Below are 19,829 nucleotides of genomic sequence, written 5' to 3' on the forward strand. Positions count from 1 at the left end.
CCCTTCACGCGCTCTCTCCCCTCCCTGCAGTTCGCCAACCTGGCCACATCGCTGAACCCGCTGGACGCGGATAAAGGTAGGCAAGGCGTCGCCATGCCCGCGGCCTGGGTGGAGAGGCGGGCAGGGCGGCCGGGGTGCTGAGCCGGGCCTGGTCGCTGTCCCCAGACGAGGAGGAGGAGGAGGAGGAGGAGAGCGAGGACGAGCTGCCCCAGGACATCTCGCTGGCGGCGGGCAGCGAGTCCCCCGCGCTGGGCCCCGAGGCGCTGGAGCCGCCCGCCAAGCTGGCGCGGACCGACGCGCGTGGCCTCTTCGTGGAGGCGCTGCCGTCCAGCTAAGGCCGCGGCCGCCCCCGTCCGCCCCCCGCGCGCCCCTCCGCGCCACGGCCCCTCACAGCTTGCGCCGTCACCCCTCCTGCCCCGGCGCGGAGCCTGGGCGACCCCGAAGGCATGGCCCCCGTGGGGTGCGCACAATCACTGGCCGCAGAACCCCAACACACAAAGATGTGCCTTAAGGCCCCCCGCAGCCCCCGGGCAGCCGCCGCGCCTCCCCCCTTCCCGTGGAACTCGGTCCCCCGTGGAACTGATAACTTATTCTGCTCGCTGGCCGTGCCCTGGGCAGGCGCGGGCGGGCGGGGCCCGCGCCCCGGGACCCCCAGTCGGCAGCAGCGCCCCGTCGCTCCCCCCTTCCTGGTCTAAGTGCAATTAAAGCTGAGGGTGTCGCCTCGTGGCCGTGGCTGGGCCCCGCCGCCGAGGACGGGGAGGTGCAGGGCCTCCAGCTTCCAAAGAAAGCAGCGGCCGGCGCCCGCCCCTCCGTGCCATGCCGTGGACCCCGACTTCTTAGTAGGCCCGTGCCCGCGTGTGAGCCGAGTCGGTAACTTGGTTTCCCTCCCCTACCATCATGGCCTTATCTGTTCCGGTTTTCTCAGTGTTTTCAACCTGTGAGATAGGTGTTTATGGCAAAAGAAAAACAGAAAAAAAGACAAAATCACAAAAAGGAAAAAAAAAAGACGACGACCTGTTGTACAAAGTCGCTATTTTGTGTCTGGCGAGCTGCGGCCGCGTGGCGTCGCGTGTGCTAGTTAGTGTGCAGGCGGTTTTCTACCTTTTGTAGTCTTTCTTAAACAATAAACTGCGCTGTCTACGTGCTGTGCGGTGCTTGCGGGGCCTCGGCGGGGCGCGCTCGGAAATAAAGCATTTATTATGTGAACAGGAGCCAGATTGGGCGGCGCAGGCCCGGACTCCCCGGGGCCCAGCACAGGGGGGCGGGGAAGGCAGGCGCCCCCCACAACTTAAATAGGCATAAATAAAAATGCATCCAGACGAGGGCCACCAGGCGCGGCCCGCCCGGCCCCTTCCCGCAGCCCGTCGCGGGGGAGTCCCCAGCAGGCGGGCGGGTGGGTGGGGCTCGGCTCGGAGGTAGTTGAGTCGGGGTCCGGGGACCCTCACAGCACGATCCACGTGTACCGCTCGCTGTCCGCCAGCACCTTCAGCGAGCACCCTGCGGGGACAGGGATAGCACTCAGCACCTCTGGGGCCCCATGCCCTCCCGTGCCCGAGCGGGGCTGGCACCGTACCCACCTTTGTGCAGCGCCTCATTGGTCATCCTGTTGACATAGCGCCCGCTGCCCTCGGGCACCAGCCACTTCATGACCATGTCCACGCAGCTCTTGCGGTATGAGCTCCACACACTGCCACTGGGGGCGGGGGTCGGTGATGCTCGGGACCCCAGGTCCGCTGCCTCCCCCAGCCCAGCCCCCCAGCCTCACCTGGTCTGCCCCTTGACCTCCGTGAGGTCACCCACACTGACGGTCTCGAAGATGCCCGTGTTCAGGTCCCAGGCCACCTTGAGGCTGGTGTGATAGGTCTTTGGTCTGGGAGGGAGAGAGGACGCCGTGGAACCACTGAGTCCCTGCGTGGGCTTTGTCCCTGGGGGGCGTGGAGGTGACCACAGCTTGGCCCTCACACAAGGGATTTTGTTTTGTGCAGTGCTGGGACCGGGGACTGTTCCTGGGCTCTTTCCACTCAAGGGTGGCGCTCTACCACTTGAGCCACAGCTTTTTGCTGGTTCATGGGAGACATGAGTCTCAAGGACTTGGCTGCCCTGCTGGCTCTGAGCCATGATCCTGGGCTCTCTGCCTCCTGAGTGTGTGGGGTTACGATGCGCGGGTCTGGCCTGGCCTGGGGGGTGGGGGTGGCACTCACCGGAGCTGGCCCTCCTTGATGGGCGCGGGGAAGGCCAGGAGCAGCAGGCCGATGTTGATGAGGACCTGGTTGGTTTCCGGGCAGACCTGGTTTGGGGAAGACAGTGAGTGGCTCTGAGGGGCTCCCGCCGGCAGGGCCCTGCAGCCCTCCAGGTCGCACCTCCAGAATGACGATGTCATAGTCGCTGAAGGAGCAGAACTGGTGGCCCCAAGTGGCGTCGTGGCGGATGACCTCGTTGATGACGTACTCGAAATCCAGCGTGAGCTGCTCCACCGTCAGGCACTGGCCCTGGGGTGGGGGGGGGGCGCGGTCAGGCAGGAAGGCCCCCCCCTCCAGGCAGCCCCCACCACTCCATACCCACCTGCGTGGCTGTCTGCTCCCGCATGGGCCGCAGGTGTCGGCCACGGAGGTCAGTGACCACGAAGGGCAGTGAGATCTTGTCATCCTGTAACTCTGGGTGGGGGGGGACAGGGTAGTACCAGCGGGGGGGGGGGGGGGGGGGGGGCGGCCCACCTGCCCCAGGCTTCCCGCTCACCATGGCCGGACTCCCCGCCCTCCTCTGACTCCAGCAGGTAGTGCAGCTTGGTATAGTTGACGTAGCCAGGCTCGGGCACAGATGCCTCGGGCATGGGGTCACCGTCTGGGGGTCCCCCCTCCCCACCCGGGGTCGGGGGCTCTGACGGGGCGCGGCCACGGCTGCTGGAAGGAACAGGGCTGGAGGGTGGCGGGCCCTGATCGGGGCTCTCCCCCTTGGCCTCCTTGGCCCGGCGGAAGATGTCGGCCACAAACTCCTTGGCTTTGGCGATGGCGGGCGAGGGCTCAGGGACCCCAGTGGGCAGGGTGGGGGCTGCCTCGGGGCTGAGGGCGGGGAGGGCTTGGGGTGACATGGGGCTGGGGGGAGCAGGGGGGATGGGCGGGGCTGGCGGCGAGGTTCTGTGGTCATACAGAATTTGGCAGAAGCTGTTGTCTCCTGCAAGAAAGGATGGGGTGGCAGGGTCACTAGAGTTCAAGGTCAGAATGGCTCCAACCCACCCCCCCACTGCCTGCCTGGGGTTCCCACAAATCGGGCCACACCTGAAGGATCATGCAGGTGCACACAGCCAACACCAGCCCGCGGAAAATGGAATGCATGCCACCAAGACACATGTGCAGCCAGTCAGTGCACTTGCACGCCACACACACACGTGTGCATGGTGTAAACGCACAGGCCCGTACCGTGCCCACCCAGCGGCCCAGGAGACGGGCCTGTGACCCCAGACGGAGGCTCAGAAGCTGTGGCCAAGGTCGTGGGGGTGATGGCCACCCAGTGCTGGCTAGGGTGTGGGGCCTGGCAGACGGCCCCAGCAGTCAGGGCAGACAGGTGTCCTGCACTGACCAGACCTGCTCCTTCCGCTGCCATCTTCACAGCATTTAGTGTGGTGCGGAGCTGACATACCTGTGCTGCGCGCGCACGCACACACAAAGTGCTACTCAGATGCCACTGTACTGTCTGCCTCCCCAGTTCTGGTTCCCCAACATGGTCCTTCTGGCCATGTGCAGGGTGGCCTGCAGCATAGCACTGGCTCATTACCCCTGGGGTGGGACCCCAGGCTGTGCCCGCCCCCTGCCATGCCCCCAAACCCCTCCCTGCTCCAGCACCCATCTTTTATCTTCTTTCCTGTGTGCTGACAAACTTGAACTCAGCACCTCACACTCTGCTTGGCATTTTTGCTCTAATACTTGAGGCCAGGCTTCCTGTTCTGACTTTCTAGTGATTAACTGAAAAGTCTCATGGACTGGACTTCTCCGATGGTTCTGAATCATGATCCTCACATCTTAGCTTCCTAAGTAGGGAGAATTCTAGGTGTGACTCGGAGGCACCTGGCCTGGTTGTTCACATGGGATCTCAAGCTTTTCTTTCTTCCCTCAGGGCTAGCCTCACAATGCAGTTCTCCTATATCTACCTTCTGAATAGCTGGAGTTACTAATGTCTGTCACCTTAACCAAGTTTGTTTTTGTTTTTTTGCCAATCCTGGGCCTTGAGCTCAGGGCCTGAGCACTGTCCTTGGGCTTTCTCAAGGTTAGAGCTCTACCACTTGAGTCACAGCACCACTTCTGGCTTTTTTTTTCTCTATGTATGTGGTACCAAGGAATCGAACCCGGGTCTTCGTGAAAGCACTCTACCACTAGGTCAAACTCCCAGCCCTTTTTTTTTGTTTGTTTGTTTGTTTGTTTTTGCCAGTTGTGGGCTTGAGCTCAGGGCCTGAGCACTGTCCTTGGGCTTTCTCAAGGCTAGAGGTCTACCACTTGAGCCTCAGCACCACTTCCGGCTTTTTTCTATGTATGTGGTACCGAGGAATCGAACGCAAGTCTTCATGCATGCTAGGCAAGCACTTTAACCACTAGGCCAAACTCCTGGCCCCATTTTTTTTTTTGCCAGTCCTGGGCTTGAGCTCAGGGCCTGAGCCCTGTCCTTGGACTTTCTCAAGGCTAGAGCTCTACCACTTGAGCCTCAGCACCATTTCCGGCTTTTGTCTATGTATGTGGTACCAAGGAATCGAACCCGGGTCTTCGTGCATGCTAGGCAAGCACTCTACCACTAGGCCAAACTCCCAGCCCCCTCCCGGCCCTTTTTTTGCTATCTTTTATACAAATAATATAAGAAAGAGTTGATGGCTCACACCTGTAAATCCTAGCTAGTCAAGAGGCTGAGATCTGAGTCTCAGTTTAAGGCCAGCCTGAACAGGGAAAGTCTGTGAGACTCTTATCTCCAGTTAAGTCACAGAACGAGCCAGAAGTAAAGCTGTGACTTAACAGTAGAGTGCTAGGCTGGGAGTTTAACCTAGTAGTGGAGTGCTTCCCTAGCATGCACAAAGACCTGGGTTCGATTCCTCAGTGCCACATACACAGAAAAAGCTGGAAGTGGTGCTGTGGCTCAAGTGGTAGAGAGCTAGCCTTGAAGAAAGCCCAAGAACAGTGCTCAGGCCCTGAGTCCAGGCCCCAGGAGTGGGGGTGGGGTAGGGGGAGTAGTAGTAGAGAGCTAGCCTTGAGCAAAAGAGCTTAGGGACAGGGGACCTGGGACCTACCTGCTGTGTGCACGGAGACGGCGCAGGCCACCAGGGAGTAGCTGGTGTTCAGCAGGACCACATGGTCCTTCTTGAGCTGAAAGGCAGGCTGGAAGGTGGGGAAGGGGTAGACCACCTGGTACTTGGTGTGCAGCATGAAGCCGTGCTGCAGGCAATGAGCGCTTGGGTCGCCTGCAGTGACACACAGCGCCTGGCTCAGCTCAGGGCCCGGGGTGCCCTGTCACCAGTGTACAAGCGTTCTCCAGGGCCCGCTGCTCACCCGGGTTCGCCCGGCTGGCCTCCTGGCAGGCGGCGCAGCGGCCGGCGGGCGGCACTGCCACTGTGCTGACATAGATGTCCCGGTGGTTCTCGTCGCTCATCATCATCATGTTCAGGAGCATGCCATTGGCCGAGCGTGTACTGGGGGGCGGCACCACCTCAGTGCCCTGCCCACCAGGCCCCGCCCACTCCCCAACCTGCCCCACCCGGTCTTACTTGAAGCCAAACACAATGACCTTGGAGGCATCGCTGGGCCACTCGCACACGGTCAGGTACAGGTCGCTGTAGATCTCCTCGTCCTGGAAGAGCCGCACCTGCCGGACCTGGTGGCGGGCGCCGGTCAGCGTGGGGTGAAGAGGGGCCCAAGAGGCGGTGCCACGCTGGGCCATGTACCCCTTGACCATTGCAGGGGACGCCCCCCTCCCCCCAGAGGGCCTGGTCATTTCACTACAAGCCCAAGCAGAGCCACGGAGGGCAGTGAGGCACCTACCAGCTTGAGCTTGCTGTGGACGTTGAACTCCCACCAGTACAGGTGGTAGATGTAGAAGGAGAAGTCGTCGTCCCCGCTGCTGCTGGTGTAGGACAGTACATAGCGGCCACACTTGGAAAAGCCCAGGAAGATGTGTCTGCGGGATGCACGGGGACACAGCGGCCAGGTGAGACTGGCCTCCGAACCCCCCCCCCCCCAGCCCCCCGGCCTCCAGCCCAGCCTGAGCCTCACCCTGCATAGAGAAAATTCTCATCCACGATACTCTTGAGGGACACGCAGACTCGGGGTGGCAGCTTCCGGAAAAGGCGAGGGGACAGCTGCCCACTGATCTGGGGAGGAGCACCAGGCTTGTTGAGCACCAGCCTTCCCAGGCACAGTTCTCCTACGAGCACTCCCTGCCCAGCACAGTGGTCCAGGGTGGTTCGGGGGGCGGGCCTGTGTGTACCACTCGCTCCACACCTGGGCCTCGGGGGACCGAGGCCCTAGATCCTATCCACTCTCTCAGCGTCCTCTCTCACCATGGCCCTTGCGGGGCATCTGGCTTCTGACCCAGATGCTGCAGTGGGGCACTGAGCTGTGCATACCTCTACCACAGGGCCATGCCCCACCCCCTGCCCCAACCCTCTAGCCTCAACCAGCCTGCCCTGGCCTCAGCAGAACTCAGGCCTGGTTCCTAGAGGGTCCATAACGTAATTCCTGCCTGATACTTTCTCTACTAACTGCCACCTTGCATCGGACTATAGCATCCTCCAAAATGCCACCACTGACGGATTTCAGAGAGCACACAAACACAAGTTGGCCACTGGGAGGATCCGAGCACCCAAGGTCTTTATTTTCTCAGTGGGGTGGAGAAAATCTGGCTCTGCCTTCAAGAGATTCCCATCTACCAGGCCCCCTGGCTTGGGCCTGTCATCCTAACTGCTCAGAAGACCCGAAGAGCCTGGTTTGAAGCCAGCAGAGGCAGGTATGTAAGACTCTTAGCTCCAATTATCCACCCAAAAGCTGGAAATAAAGCTGTGGTAGAATGCCACCCTCGAGTTCAAGCCCCAGTACTGGCACGCACACACAGAAACACACTCACAAAAGTTCCTCCATCTGATGGCAGGCCCTCGTCTGGGAAGCTCCCTGCCTAATGGCAGAGGCAGGCCTGCCCTCAAACAGACCACAGTCTGATGGAGGAGGAAGCAGCTGTGAGGGCCAGGCCCAGGCTGATAGGCAATCCCAGCCCCAAGGAGCTCCACGGCTCTGAGAGCAGAGCCACAGCCCTGCCCAGGGAGCGCCCGCTGGGGGAGGAGACTGCCCTGCTTGGTGGGAGGCTCCAGTCCAAAGGAGACACCGTCCTGCCGGGCCAGGCTGCCGGACTGCCCGAGGGCACCGGCTGGCCCCAGGTAGGGCCCACCTGGGCAGGGATGTGGCCCCCCCTGCGCTCCTGGGGGTGGAGGGGGGGAGACGTCCAGTCCGAGGAGGAGACGCGATCGGAGCCACGAAGAAGCTGCTGAGCGGGGGAGGAAGACCTGGCCCCGCGGAGAAAGCTCCCCACCCACTGAAGAGGGGGTGCGGGGACTCCCCGAGCGGTGGCGGGGTGGGAGTGATCGGACGGAGAAGCCCGGGTCTGGTCCCCGAGGGTCGGCAGAGGGGGGCGGGGAGCAGCGCCGGGACGCTCGCCCCTTCCGCGCGGTGCCCCCGCGTTCCGAGGTCCGCGGCGTTCCGGGATCTCCGCGTTCCGAGGCCCCCGGGACCCCCGCGTTCCGAGGCCGCCACACCGGGGCAGCCGCCATCCGGGCCCCCAAGGCCGGGGCCCCCAGCGCTGAACGCCACGCCGGCCCCCCGGGCCCGCGGGGGTCCCAGGCCCCCTTGCCCGGCCGCCCGCCCACCCCGGAGCCCCGCCTCCCGCCCCCACCCCTCACCCCGCGGACGTCCTCCCTCAGCCGCCTCCCTCGGCCCGCCTTCCCGCCCTCCGCGCGCTCCCCTCCGGCGCCTCGCTTCACCTTCACTCGCTCCAGCTGCTTGAGGACGTGTTCCCGCCGCCGCCCCGCCGCTCGCTTCCCCCCAGCTCCACCCGGGCCGCCGCCGCCGCTGCCGCCGCTCCCGGCCCCGCTGTTCCGCTCCGATTTCGAGCTGGGCGCCATTTTCACCCCCTCCCTCCACTTCCGGAGCAACCGGCGCTTTAGCCCCACCCCCTCTCCCTTCTGATTGGCCCCTTCTCTGAGCAACCGCCCGTCGGTTGGGTGAAGGGCTGCGCTCCCGGCCTCTTCCCACTACGCCTGTCTATCAAAGCCATCTTGCATCTTGATTGGTCAAGACTGCACCAGCCCCACCCCCTGCTAGCCCTTCAAGGATGTTCCCGCCCTCCCTCAAGGATGAACCAATCAAAAGCCCCATTTGCTCGCTTCGATCCAAAAAGCTGTAACTCCATAGGTGGACTTCCTGTCCGTCTCAGCGTCGCCCCGCCCCGCAGTGGCTCTTGAGTTTCTATGGAGACCACAGGCGGTCCAGGGCTGTGGGCGGAGCGTAAGAACCTGTGGTCCAGACTCAGAGCGGACCATTTGCGTCCAAGGGGGGTGATCAGGGGCCTCAGGAGCATCCCAGAGAGCCCAGGATAGGCCCAGGCAAGGAAAAGGACTTAAAGAGCTTAAAAAAAATAAAAAAATAAAGGAGGGATTCCATGAAAGCATCTTAGACCGTCATGCCGCTGAGAGGAGATCTCAACGGCTAGACTGGGCTCAGAGAGTTCGGGGCCATTCTATAGAGGAATCCCGTTGGAATGTCTGCTCCGTGCATTCTCATGGAATCTTTCGTGGAACTAGAACCATGTCTCGAGCTGGGAGTGCGGCCTAGTGGTAGAACGTGCTTGCCTGGCATGCACGATGCCCTGGGTTTCATTCCTCAGTGTCAAATACACAGAAAAAGCCAAAAGTGGTGCTGTTGCTCAAGCGCTAGCCTTGAGAAAACTCAAGGACAGTGCCCAGGCCCTGAGTTCAAGCCAGGACTGGCAAATAATAATAATAATAATAAAACAATGTCTCCTGGGACCTGAATAAACCTCTAATCACTCACCCAGCCCATGGTAATCTAGTATAGCAACACAAAACAGACCTTGAAAGTACCTTTATTATTTATTTAGTCGGTGTGAGGCTTGAACTCTAGGCCTGGGCACTGTCCCTGAGCTCTTCAGCTCATCACTAGTACTCTACCACTTGAGCCATAGCGCCACTTCTGAAAGTACCTTTCTAAAAGGCCTTGCTCACTCAACCATTCTCCCTCATAATCACACAGCAACACACCCCTGAACCCAGAACTGAACTTCCTGCGTCTCACCAAGGCCTCCAGGCACAGTCGATATTTTTTTTTTTGGTAGGTCACGGGGCTTGAATTCTGGGCCTAGGCGCTGTCCCTGAGCTCTTCAGCTCAAGGCTACTGCCCTACCCCTTGAGCTACAGCACCATTTCAGGTTTGGAGATGAGTCTCACAGTCTTTAGTGCCCAGGCTGGCTTGAACTTCGATCCTCAGATCTCAGCCTCCTGAGTAGCTAGGATTACAGGTGTGAACCACCTCACCTGGCTCAATGATTTTTTTTTTTGTTGAAGAAAGGTCATATCTTTATAAACTAAACGCTGGACCCTAGGTGGGCTCACTGCCCCTGGGCTGTCATGATCAAGCATACTTATTAATTATTTGACTACGAGTTTTGTCAAAAAATTCTCCCACATCTTTACAGTCTCCATTTAATAGAGCACATTTTATTTAATCAGTTCCTTGCTTCAATCATTTATTTTGAATGTTTGTGCCAATATTGGAGCTTGAACTCAGGGCCTGGGCACTGTTCCTGAACTTTTTATTGTCAGTGGTGGTCATGGGCTTGAACTGGGGCTGTGGGTGCTGTCCCTGAGCTATTTTTGCCCAACCCTAGAGCTCTCCCACTTTGAGCTCCAGTTCTACTTCTGGTTTCTGGGTGGTTCATTGGAGAGAAGAGTCTCACAGGGACTTTTCTGTCCAAGCTGGCTTTGAACCACGACCTACAGACCTCAGCCTTTTGAACAGCTAGGATTACAAGTGTAAGCCACCAGCACCCAGCTTCTTGAGTATTTTTGTGCCAAAGCCTAGTGTTCTACCACTTGAGCCATAGTTCCACTTCCAGCTTTTTGCTGGTTCTTTGGAAACAAGAGTCTCACAGACTTTTCTGCCCAGTCTGACTTTGAGAAGGGATCCTCAGATCTCAGCCTCTTGAGTATGTGGGATGGCAGGCGTGAGCCACCAGCACCCAGGCCAAGAGTGGAGAGACTTTGGTCACGTGACCACACTTAGCTGCAAGGGAGTCTGGGAAATGAACTTCATTACAGGGAGCCTTACATCCAGCTAAACAATGAACAATGCTCAGGCTGAGGAGAGGGCAAAGATGGAGTAGAGAGCACAGAGGCCTGTCAGGCAGATGAGGCTTCCTGAGGCACTGGGCCTTAGCCTGTCTCAAGGACTATTTCCCTTCCTCCCTCCCAACCACCCTTCCTTTCTTTCTTCCTTCTTCACATTCTCCTTCCTTCCTTCCTTCCTTCCTTTTCTTCTTTCCCCACTTTCTGTCCTTGCATGTGTCATGCAAATGTTTTACCACTTGAGCTACTCTCCAGCCTTTTCTTTCTTTCTTTCTTTCTTTTTTTGCCAGTCCTGGGCTCGAGCTCAGGGCTGAGCGCTGTCCTTGGACTTTCTCAAGGCTAGAGCTCTACCACTTGAGCCTCAGCACCACTTCCAGCTTTTTTCTATGTATGTGGTACCGAGGAATCGAACCTGGGTCTTCGTGCATGCTAGGCAAGCACTTTAACCACTAGGCCAAACTCCCGGCCCCCAGCCTTTTCTTTTATGTTGTTCCTGATATAAGCTCTCACTAACTTGGGCCCAGATTGACTTTAACCTGGAGATCCTGCCACCTCCACCTCCCACGCTTTCTCTCTGTACTAGGAAAAGACAACAGGGCACAGGGACTCCCTCATTTTTCTGATCACATATCACATTCCAGACAACGGTTCTAATCACTCATGCAATTAACATGCATGAGTATTGGGTTACAGACACATGTGCCTTTGTGTCATATGAATCACAAACCATATAAGGAGAATGCTCATGAGACAAACTGAGACAAGTAGAGGGAACTAGAAATTACCATTTTCCCCATAGCCAGCACCAGAGACCACTAGAATAGTTTTTGTTTGTTATTGTGTGTTGGGGGAGGGAAACTGGGATTTGAATTCAGGGCCCTAAGGTAGACACAGCACAGTGCCTTTTTTTTTTTTTTGCCAGTCCTGGGCTTGAGCTCAGGGCCTGAGCACTGTCCTTGGACTTTCTCAAGGCTAGAGCTCTACCACTTGAGCCTCAGCACCACTTCCGGCTTTTCTATATATGTGGTACCAAGGAATCTCACCCGGGTCTTCATGCATGCTAGGCAAGCACTTTAACCACTAGGCCAAACTCCCAGCCCTACAGTGCCCTTTTTGCTTTAGTTGTTTTTCAAATAGTGTCTCCCTGACTGACTGGACCTCAATCCTCTTATTTCTGCTTCCTGAAGAACTAGAATAACAATGACAGGTACATGCCACCATACCCAATATATATATATTTATGGTCGCTGTGGCTCAACAGGTAGAGTTCTGGCCTTGAGCTGAAGAACTCAGGGACAGCACTCAGGCCCAGAGTTCAAGCCCAATGACCAACAAAAATTAAAAAAAAAATAAAAAAGAATAACATAGACAAATGTGAAGAAAAGAAAAAAGGAGGGAAGGAGAAAAAGCTAGGAAAATGAAGGAGAGAAGAGTGGAGAGACTTTGGTCACGTGACCACACTTAGCTGCAAGGGAGTCTGGGAAATGAACTTTATTACAGGAAGCCATATATCCAGCTAAACAATGAACAATGCTAGGGCTGAGGAGAGAGCAAGAATGGAGTAGAGAGCGTGGAGGCCTGCCAGGCCGATGAGGCTTCCTGAGGCACTGGGCCTTAGCCTGTCTCAAGGAAAGACGGGGAGGCCCCTCGGTGTGTCTTAGCATCATTTCCTGGTAGCGTATTAAATACCTCTTTTTCACACTCTTCTAATTTTTTGTTAGGACTGGGCATTCTGTCTGCTTGGCAGGTGGGCTACCATTTGAGCCACACCTCCAATGAAACCACGCCCCTACCACTGAGCCACACCCACCACCTAATCACATCCACATCCCCCACCACCAGCTTGTTTTCTTTTACATTGTTTTTCAGATATAGTCCTCAATTTTTTTCCTGAGCCAACTGCACTTGAATTCCGTTTATGCTTCCCTCCAAGTCAGAATGATAACCTTATACCACCGTATCCAGATTTTTGATGTTGTTCCAGGCCTGGGACTAGAACTCAGGGTCCCTCAGATGTTTCTGCTCAAGGCTGGGGCTCTATCACCAGAAGCCACAGCTCCTCTTCAGGCTTTTTTTTTTTCTCTATTAATTGGAGAGAAAAGAGTCTTATAACCATTCCTGTCCAGGATGGCTTTGAACTGAGATTCCCAAATCTGTCTCCCCAGTAGCTAGGATTACAGGCATGAGCCACTGGTACCTGACTATGCCCAGATTTTTATTGGTTGAAATGGGGTCTTGACAACTCTTTGCTTACATTGGCCTTGAACTTTCGTCCTCTTGATCACAGACTCCTGAGTAGCTGGGGTTACAGGCACAAGATACCGTACTCACTAGCAATTGGTTAGTTTGCTTACTTGGGTATCTTCCTCTGTTGCTCAGACTGGCCTGAAACTTTCCAATCCTACAACCTCAGCCGCCAAGAATGCTGGGATTACAGGCATGTGCTGAGGTACCCGGCCTCTCTCTACCTCTTGACTCTACCAGCAGCCTTCTCCATGTGGTGCTAAGACTTTTCAGGTAGCAACCTGCTTGCAATGCTTATATCAGTAGAAAAAACCCTAAGTTCGAATCTCATTGGTCTAGAGGTGGGCACACATCCACCTAGAACCAATCCTTGAGGCCAGAAGAATGGAAGGTGGTGATTGGCTAGGAAGGTAATTGCTGACCCTGTGAGTAAGCCACTGGCCTGGTCTCCCTGCACTTAGCCCCGCCCCACTCTCTTCTTCCCTTTCCTGCCCAGAAGAAAGTGTTCTTTCTCTTTCTTGCTTGTGCTGGTGGGTCCTGGAGCTTGAACTCAGGGCCTGAGTGCTGTCCCCTGAAACTTGTCCACTCAACCATGGTTCTCTACCACTTGTGCTGCAGCCCTATTTCTGGACTTCTTGAAAGCTGGTTTATTTAGATAGGAGTCTCATGGACTTTCCTGCCTAACCTGGCTTCAGAACTGTGAACCTCAGATCTCAGCCTCCTGAGTGGCTGGGAAGACAGATGTGAGCCACCAGCCTTCGCCCCACCTGGAAGGTCACATGATTTTTGAGGGCTAACACTGGACAGAACCTCGTTATGTGATTGTCCTTTATTCATCTTTCTCTCTCTCTCCCCCCTCACCCTTTCTGCTGCCCCAACCATTTCTGTCTTTACAGAGATGAAAACACTTGATCTTTATCTCAGATTCTGTTTCTGGGAGGCCACCTCCCTCCCGCTCAGACTCCTTGAGTCGCAGCCCCAGTGTATTCTGGGAGTCCTAGAACTTTCTGATCTTCCCCATTTTGCTTTGTGACTGTCCTTGGAAGGCCGTGTGCTTCTGTCATCTGCATTTGATCCCCAGGAAAGCTGGGGTTCGGGCAGGAGAAGGAGCTGGTCATGTCCGGAGAAGGGGGGTGCTTGGCGGGGACTTTGAACCTTGGGCAGGGGCTTTTGGTGAGACAGGACACAACCCTATCCCCGCTTCACAGAGGGGTAACCTGAGGTCTAGAGACATGGCCAGGTACCCAGGCAACCTCCCCAGACGCCTTCAGCACATGACATTTCTTCCCAGGTTGCCGAGGGTATGTGGGGTGGGGCTATCAGGGTGTCATTAGGTTAGCAGAGGCTGGCATCCAGGCTGGCCAGGCTGCAGCCCAGACCTCTGGCTGCTGGCCTCAGCTCCTTGGGGACGCTCAAACCCCTCCTCTCTCCCCACCCCAAATTCCAGACAGGGCGAATGTCAGCGTTTCTTCAAACATTCCTGGTCCTTGTGGCCAGGCTGGCCCGAAGTTACGAAAGCAGAGTGGTTGGGATGGGCGGGGGACTGAGGGGGACCCAGGGCGATGGGCTGGTCTATCCTCTGTCCTCAGGGCTCCATTGGGCTGCCTGCCCTCCCTCCTGGGGGGGAGGGGAAGGGGCGGGGCCAGATCCCTCTGTGGGGGGAGAGGGGGGTGGCTGTGCTGAGAGATGGGGCGGTGGTGGCAGCGGCAGAAACTCCAGGAGGTGACTGGCTGGCTGGCACTGGGAGCCCTGGTTGGCACTTTGGGGGAGAAGGCTGAGCAGGGGTGAATCATGGTAAGGTGAGGCAACAGCAGGGGGTGGGAGGGTGCCTGTGCAGGGCTTGCCTGCCCCCCAACTCTGTCCACTGGTTTTTGTCAGCCATGCCTACTTGCCCCTCCCCTCTGCCACCCCTTGGATAAGGGGGGGAGATGCTCTGGTTGCCATGACAACCCTGGCTCCGTGGGGTGGGGGGTGCTGACCCCTGTCTCTGCTCCCAGCAGTTAAGTGTGCTGCTGCTGCTGCTGCTGCTGGGCCCCCCATCTACCCCTAGCTTGGGCTTGGAGGACCCCGCCTTCCCTCACCCTGGGGAGAGCTCGCAGCCCCCACCCCGGGCCTGTCCCTGGCGCTGCTCCTGTCCCCGGGCGGACACAGTGGACTGCGCCGGCCTGGACCTCCGGGTGTTCCCAGAAAACATCACCAAAGCCGTGAGGTACCTCAACTTACAGGTGGGGCCCAGGGCTGGGGGGCACGGAGGGGGCATGGGGTGAGGCTGGCTGGGGCAAGTGCAGGGCATGGGGAGGAGTTGGTGGTCAGTCCTGGGTTCCTTTAACCCCAGTCACTCAAGAGGTGGAGAGAGGATTATAGTTCAGGGCCGGGAGTCTGGCCTAGTGGTAGAGTGCTCAGCTAGCATGCATGGAGACCCGGGTTCAATTCCTCAGTACCACAGACAGAAAAATAAGCCAGAAGTGGTGCTCAAATGACAGCGCTGTAGCCTTGAGAAAACCCAAGGACAGTGCTCAGGCTCTAAGTCCAAGGCCCAGGACTGAGAAAAGAAGAAGAAGAAGAAGAAGAAGAAGAAGAAGAAGAAGAAGAAGAAGAAGAAGAAGAAGAAGAAGAAGAAGAAGAAGAAGAAGAAAAAGCCAGCTAGCGCAGGAAAGTCTGTGAGACTCATGTCCAGTGAAGCCACAAAAACATGGAAGTGAAGTGGAGCAATGACTCAAAGGGGAAAGCACCGGCCTGGGGCACAAAAGCTCAGGCACAGCACACAGGCCCTGCGTTCAAGCCCCGTGTACACACACACACACACACACACACACACACACACACACACACATCATGGGGATACAGACAGATGCTGGGACTGAAAACAGTGATGGTGGGAGGGAGGGTTGTTTGGGTGTCGTTGTTGGGGTGCTGTGGGGTGCTGGAGAAGGCTCTCAGGGACATTTGGCAGCCGAGGGTGGGAGGGGAGGTGCTGGGGTTCCCACGTTTGGGAACCCCCAATCCTGGACACCTTAGCCGGCAGGGCCTGTGGGGCTTGGCGGGCACTCAGTGCCTTTGGTTGTTTGCATTTCATGAATGTGGATCTTGGGGAGATGGCATGGATGGGGGGTGCTAGAGGTCATGCCTTGTGGGTGAGGGGTCATGGGGGTAAGTGACGGCTCCCACTCCCCCCCAGAACAACCAGCTTGAGCAGCTTCCTTACAACGACCTGTCCCGCCTGAGCGGCCTGCGCACCCTAGATCTGCATGGCAATCTCCTCTCCTCCGAGGGTGAGGAGGAGCTGCACCCTATTTCCCATCATTCTCCCTATCCTTGTGTCCCCCCACCCTCCCACCCCTGGGCCTGTGAGCAGCTCCGGGCCAATGCCCACAACTGCCCTTGCTGAGCATGATGGGAACTCTGGGCTTGGGGGGGGGAACCTGTCGTTTTGGGGGTGTGTGGGGGAAGGGGGGGCAGACTGTAATGCCTAGCTGGCAGTTCTAGGTAGCAGAGAGCACAGATTCACAATCCCCCAAATCTGGGGGGGTCTCCTCATCATCCCCTCTGCCACCCCCCCCCAGGCCTACCCGAAGAGGCCTTCGAATCACTCACCCAACTCCAACACATCTATGTGGCCCACAACAAGGTGAGTACATTCCAGAGGGGGTCCTGGTTGCCCCAGCCACACACAGCACAACCGGTTAGGGGTGCGAGGTGTGGGGGGGCAGCAGAACCAGCAGGGCTGTGGTTCTTGCAGCTCTCGGTGGCCCCCCAGTTCCTGCCCCACTCCCTGCGGGTCGCAGACTTGGCTGCTAATCAACTCGTGGAGATTTTCCCGCTCACTTTTGGGGAGAAGCCGGCTCTCAGGTAGCACAAAGCTTCCTTGGACAGCTTCGGGGTACAACATTGTTCTGGGGGGAAGGGAGAGCAAAAGAGACCCTCTTTTATTTTGAGGAATCGAGTTGTGTCTCTGGGGGCTCTGAGGAATCCTAAGGGGGGGCACAGGTACCTGCAGACAGCCACAGCTGGGGTATGGACAGACTTGGGGTGCAGGAAGCCACGTGGGGGACGATTGGCTCAGCCTGGCTCCCTTTAGGTCGGTGTATCTACACAATAACCAGCTGAGCAATTCAGGCCTGCCGCCCGACGCCTTCCGGGGCTCAGAGGCCATCTCTATCCTCAGTCTCTCCAACAACCAGCTCAGCTACCTGCCACCCAACCTGCCCTCCTCGCTGCAGCGCCTTCACCTACAGGTGTTTACCCTCAGCCTAAGATCCCTGTACCCTGCTGCTTTTTGGGGGGGGCTCTAGCCTGTGGAGCTGTCTGTTTCCAACCCACCCCACCCCCAAACTTCCAGCAGCCCAAACCAGATTTCTGTTAGTCCCTTCTATTGTTTTGCTCAAGTCACACATGCTTCTAGGCGCTTTCCACCATTTTCTGGTGGTTCATTGGAGAGAAAACAATGTCCTGCCCTGGTTGGCTTTGAACTGCAATCCTCAAATCTCAGCCTCCAGGGATTCTAGATATGAGCCATCAGGACCAGCACCCAGCTACTTTATAAAGACTTTCTTGTCTCAACCTCTCCTTTCTTCTCCAGAACAACCTTATTTCTAAAGTGCCCCGGGGAGCCCTGAACCGGCAGACCTGCCTCCGGGAGCTGTATCTCCAGCACAATCGGTTGACAGACAGTAGCTTGGATGCCACCACCTTCAGGTGAGCCCCCTGGGGGTGGCAGGGTGAAGGGGTACAGTTCTATGCTGCCAGGAGGGACCCAGGTCAGACAGTGATCTTCTTGCCTCTGCCTCCTGATGAGCTGGGATTCTAGGCCTGCGCTACCCTTACTGCCCAAAACAGGCATGTTCGCTTGCAGACTCGGGATCTTGTCCTGAAGTTTATGGTTTAAATGTCATGCCTGTGATCCCAGCGACTCAGGAGGCTGGGATCTGAAGATCACGGTGGTTTGAAGCCAAGCCAGGGCAGAAAAGTCCCTGTGAGATTCTCATCCCCAATTAACCACTCCAAAAAAAAAAACCCCAAAAAGCAGAAGCGGTGCTATGGCTCAAGTGGTAAAGTCCCAGCCTTGAGCAAAAGAGTTTAGGGGCAGCACTCAGGCCCAGAGTTCAAGTCTCAGGACCAACAGGAAAAAAAAAAAAAGAAGAAATAAAAACATCCGCATCACGTCTACTCCCCATCACCCCCTTGAGCCTCTCCCCGAGCCCCCCTCTCCCCGCAGCAAGCTTCAGAGTTTGGAGTACCTGGACCTGTCCTACAATCAGCTGACCACAGTGCCCCCCGGTCTGCCCCAGACCCTGGCCGTGCTGCACTTGGGCCGGAACCGCATCCGGCAGGTGGAGGCTGCCCAGCTAAAGGGGGCACGGGGCCTGCAGTATCTGCTGCTCCAGCACAATGAACTGGGGGGCTCGGGGCTACCCCCCAAGGCACTGCGGCCTCTGAAGAACCTGCACACACTGCATGTCTATGGGAACAAGCTGGACCGTGTGCCCCGGGCACTGCCCCGCCGCCTGCAGGCCCTGGTGATGCCACACAACCACGTGGCAAAGCTGGGTGCCCGGGACCTGGTGGCCACGCCTGGCCTGGCTGAGCTCAATCTGGCCTACAACCGCCTGGCCAGTGCCCACCTGCACCACCTTGCCTTCCGCCCACTGCGTGCCCTGCGCAGCCTTAACCTGGCGGGCAACCAGCTGACCCGGCTGCCCTCGGGACTGCCCACCAGCCTGCACGCCCTGCATCTGCCCCACAACCAGCTGCGGGCCCTGGAGCCCGAGCTGCTGGCCGGCCTGGTCCAGCTTCGGGAGCTCAGCCTGGCACACAACCGACTCCACATTGGGGACATTGGGCCGGGCACCTGGCACGAGCTTCCGGCACTCCAGGTCAGGGGTGGGCAGGTTCAGGATTGTCCCTGCCCCCCCCCCCACTACCCTGAGATCCCATGGGAAAACATCCTAGGGAAGGGAGAGGGGGAGCAAGGGAGCAAGAGCGCCATCCAGAGCCAGCAGAAGTGAATGAGCGTGCTGGAAGCGGGAGGAAGTAGCTGGGTGTGGGGCCCCCTCCTCCCCCCTCCTGTCTCCCCCTCCCCCCTCCCAGCCCTTGGGAGGCCAAGGCAGGAGGATATCAACTGAAGGCCAGTCTGGATTATGTGGGGAGGGGGGCCCTGCGTCTCAAACAACAGCAAAAGGTGATTGGTGGGATGGCCAACCCATTGCGGGAGGGAGGGGGTTGTCTGAGGTAGGAACTCAGTTTACCTGGGTGGAGAAGAATCTGCTCCCCACGATGGGGTGGGGGATGGGAGGGGTTTGGAGGCTGGCAGGGCCATGGCACTGTCTGTGCCCCTACCAGGTGCTGGACCTAAGCCACAACGCGCTGTCCTTTGTGCCCCCCGACCTGCCCGAGGCCCTGGAGGAGCTTCACCTGCAGTCCAACCGCATCAGCCAGGTGGGCCCCGAGGCCTTCCTGGGCACACCGCGCCTGCGCGCTCTCTTTCTCAGGTGGGCCAGGCCGGGGTGCCGGACAGTCCGGCGGGTGGGATGGGATGGGCTGTCCACCACAGCCACGGTCTCATGTCACTCCGGCTCCTCGCTCGCATGTCTGGGCAGAGACAACAAATTGCACCTGACCAGCATCTCGGCCGAGGCCTTCGTGGGGCTCAGGCACCTGCGTGTGGTGGACACGGCGGGGAACCCGGAGCAGGTCCTGGTCCACATGCCACGCCAGCCACGGGCGGGGGTTCCTGACTCGGGAATGGCACAGATGACCCAGCCTCATCGTGACCCCAAACCACCCACAAGCATCAGGATGAAGGAGACAGCCAGACCCGCGCCTCACGCCTAGAATCCCAGCCACTCAGGAGGCTGAGGCCCCACGATCACGGCTGAAGGGTGGAAGCCCGTCCTGCCTGGGGAGTCCAATGAGCCAGCAAAAAGCTGGGAATGTACCAAGTGGTACAGCGTGTCAACCTTTAGCTGAAGAAGCTCAGAGACAGCACCCAGGCCCTGAGTTCAAGCCCTAGGACTGCCACAAGCACAAAACAAGAGAAAGACACAGCTCAGGGGCCGGAGCCCGGGCTCTCCCTCCTCCTGGGTAGAGGTGGGGAGCCCAGAACAAGAAACAAGCACCACACACAGCCGGCTGGGTGTGGCCCTCTGTTTATTCCACACGCAGGTTGGGGGCCCACCCGGGGACCCTCCAGTGGCTTCTTTGGGGT

At 58.0% G+C, this 19,829-nt stretch overlaps 3 protein-coding genes across 4 annotated transcripts in view; 2 read left to right on the forward strand and 1 right to left on the reverse strand.

The window, feature by feature from the left end:
- Positions 1-1,140, forward strand: part of Rfx1 (regulatory factor X1) — a 21,938-nt gene extending 20,798 nt beyond the window's left edge. The window contains exons 21-22 of the mRNA XM_090336141.1: positions 31-76; positions 166-1,140. Of these exons, the coding sequence (XP_090192267.1) occupies positions 31-76; positions 166-335 (216 nt within the window). The 3' untranslated portion in view covers positions 336-1,140. The remainder of the gene's footprint in view (positions 1-30; positions 77-165) is intronic.
- Positions 1,141-1,178: 38 nt separating this feature from the next.
- Dcaf15 (DDB1 and CUL4 associated factor 15) lies at positions 1,179-8,168 on the reverse strand. Its single transcript, XM_090335969.1, has 13 exons — positions 8,003-8,168; positions 6,246-6,343; positions 6,015-6,150; positions 5,741-5,847; positions 5,526-5,665; positions 5,267-5,437; positions 2,737-3,171; positions 2,563-2,654; positions 2,361-2,489; positions 2,202-2,287; positions 1,766-1,870; positions 1,578-1,693; positions 1,179-1,497 (listed from the first exon to the last, which is right to left on the reverse strand). Exons 1-13 carry the CDS (start codon positions 8,141-8,143, stop codon positions 1,442-1,444), a joined length of 1,812 nt encoding a protein of 603 aa, XP_090192095.1. The 5' UTR covers positions 8,144-8,168; the 3' UTR covers positions 1,179-1,441.
- Positions 8,169-14,325: 6,157 nt separating this feature from the next.
- Positions 14,326-19,787, forward strand: Podnl1 (podocan like 1). 2 transcript variants are annotated; one of them, XM_090335946.1, is made up of 10 exons: positions 14,326-14,419; positions 14,623-14,850; positions 15,804-15,897; positions 16,189-16,253; positions 16,365-16,474; positions 16,704-16,860; positions 17,205-17,320; positions 17,841-18,498; positions 18,965-19,113; positions 19,222-19,787. In XM_090335946.1, the coding sequence occupies exons 1-10, from the start codon at positions 14,417-14,419 to the stop codon at positions 19,454-19,456; spliced, it is 1,815 nt and encodes a 604-aa protein (XP_090192072.1). In that variant the 5' UTR covers positions 14,326-14,416; the 3' UTR covers positions 19,457-19,787. The 2 variants fall into 2 exon arrangements, with proteins under 2 accessions (XP_090192072.1, XP_090192082.1); XM_090335956.1 differs by having other exon boundaries at positions 16,791-16,860.
- The last annotated feature ends 42 nt before the right edge of the window (positions 19,788-19,829 follow it).

Source organism: Megascapheus bottae, chromosome 1 (genome assembly GCF_031878675.1).
Source record: "Megascapheus bottae isolate mThoBot1 chromosome 1, mThoBot2.hap1, whole genome shotgun sequence".
In the NCBI taxonomy this organism is placed as follows: Eukaryota; Metazoa; Chordata; class Mammalia; order Rodentia; family Geomyidae; genus Megascapheus; species Megascapheus bottae.

Excerpts from the sequence above, each read along its gene's own strand:
- Dcaf15 (XM_090335969.1), bottom strand. The coding sequence starts at position 8,143 with ATGGCGCCCAGCTCGAAATCGGAGCGGAACAGCGGGGCCGGGAGCGGC. Across the intron at positions 1,694-1,765 it reads GAGGTCAAGGGGCAGACCAG|TGGCAGTGTGTGGAGCTCAT; the intron begins GTGAGGCTGGGG and ends CCCCGCCCCCAG. Across the intron at positions 1,498-1,577 it reads CAATGAGGCGCTGCACAAAG|GGTGCTCGCTGAAGGTGCTG; the intron begins GTGGGTACGGTG and ends CTGTCCCCGCAG.
- Podnl1 (XM_090335946.1), top strand. Across the intron at positions 14,851-15,803 it reads TGAGGTACCTCAACTTACAG|AACAACCAGCTTGAGCAGCT; the intron begins GTGGGGCCCAGG and ends ACTCCCCCCCAG. Across the intron at positions 15,898-16,188 it reads CAATCTCCTCTCCTCCGAGG|GCCTACCCGAAGAGGCCTTC; the intron begins GTGAGGAGGAGC and ends ACCCCCCCCCAG.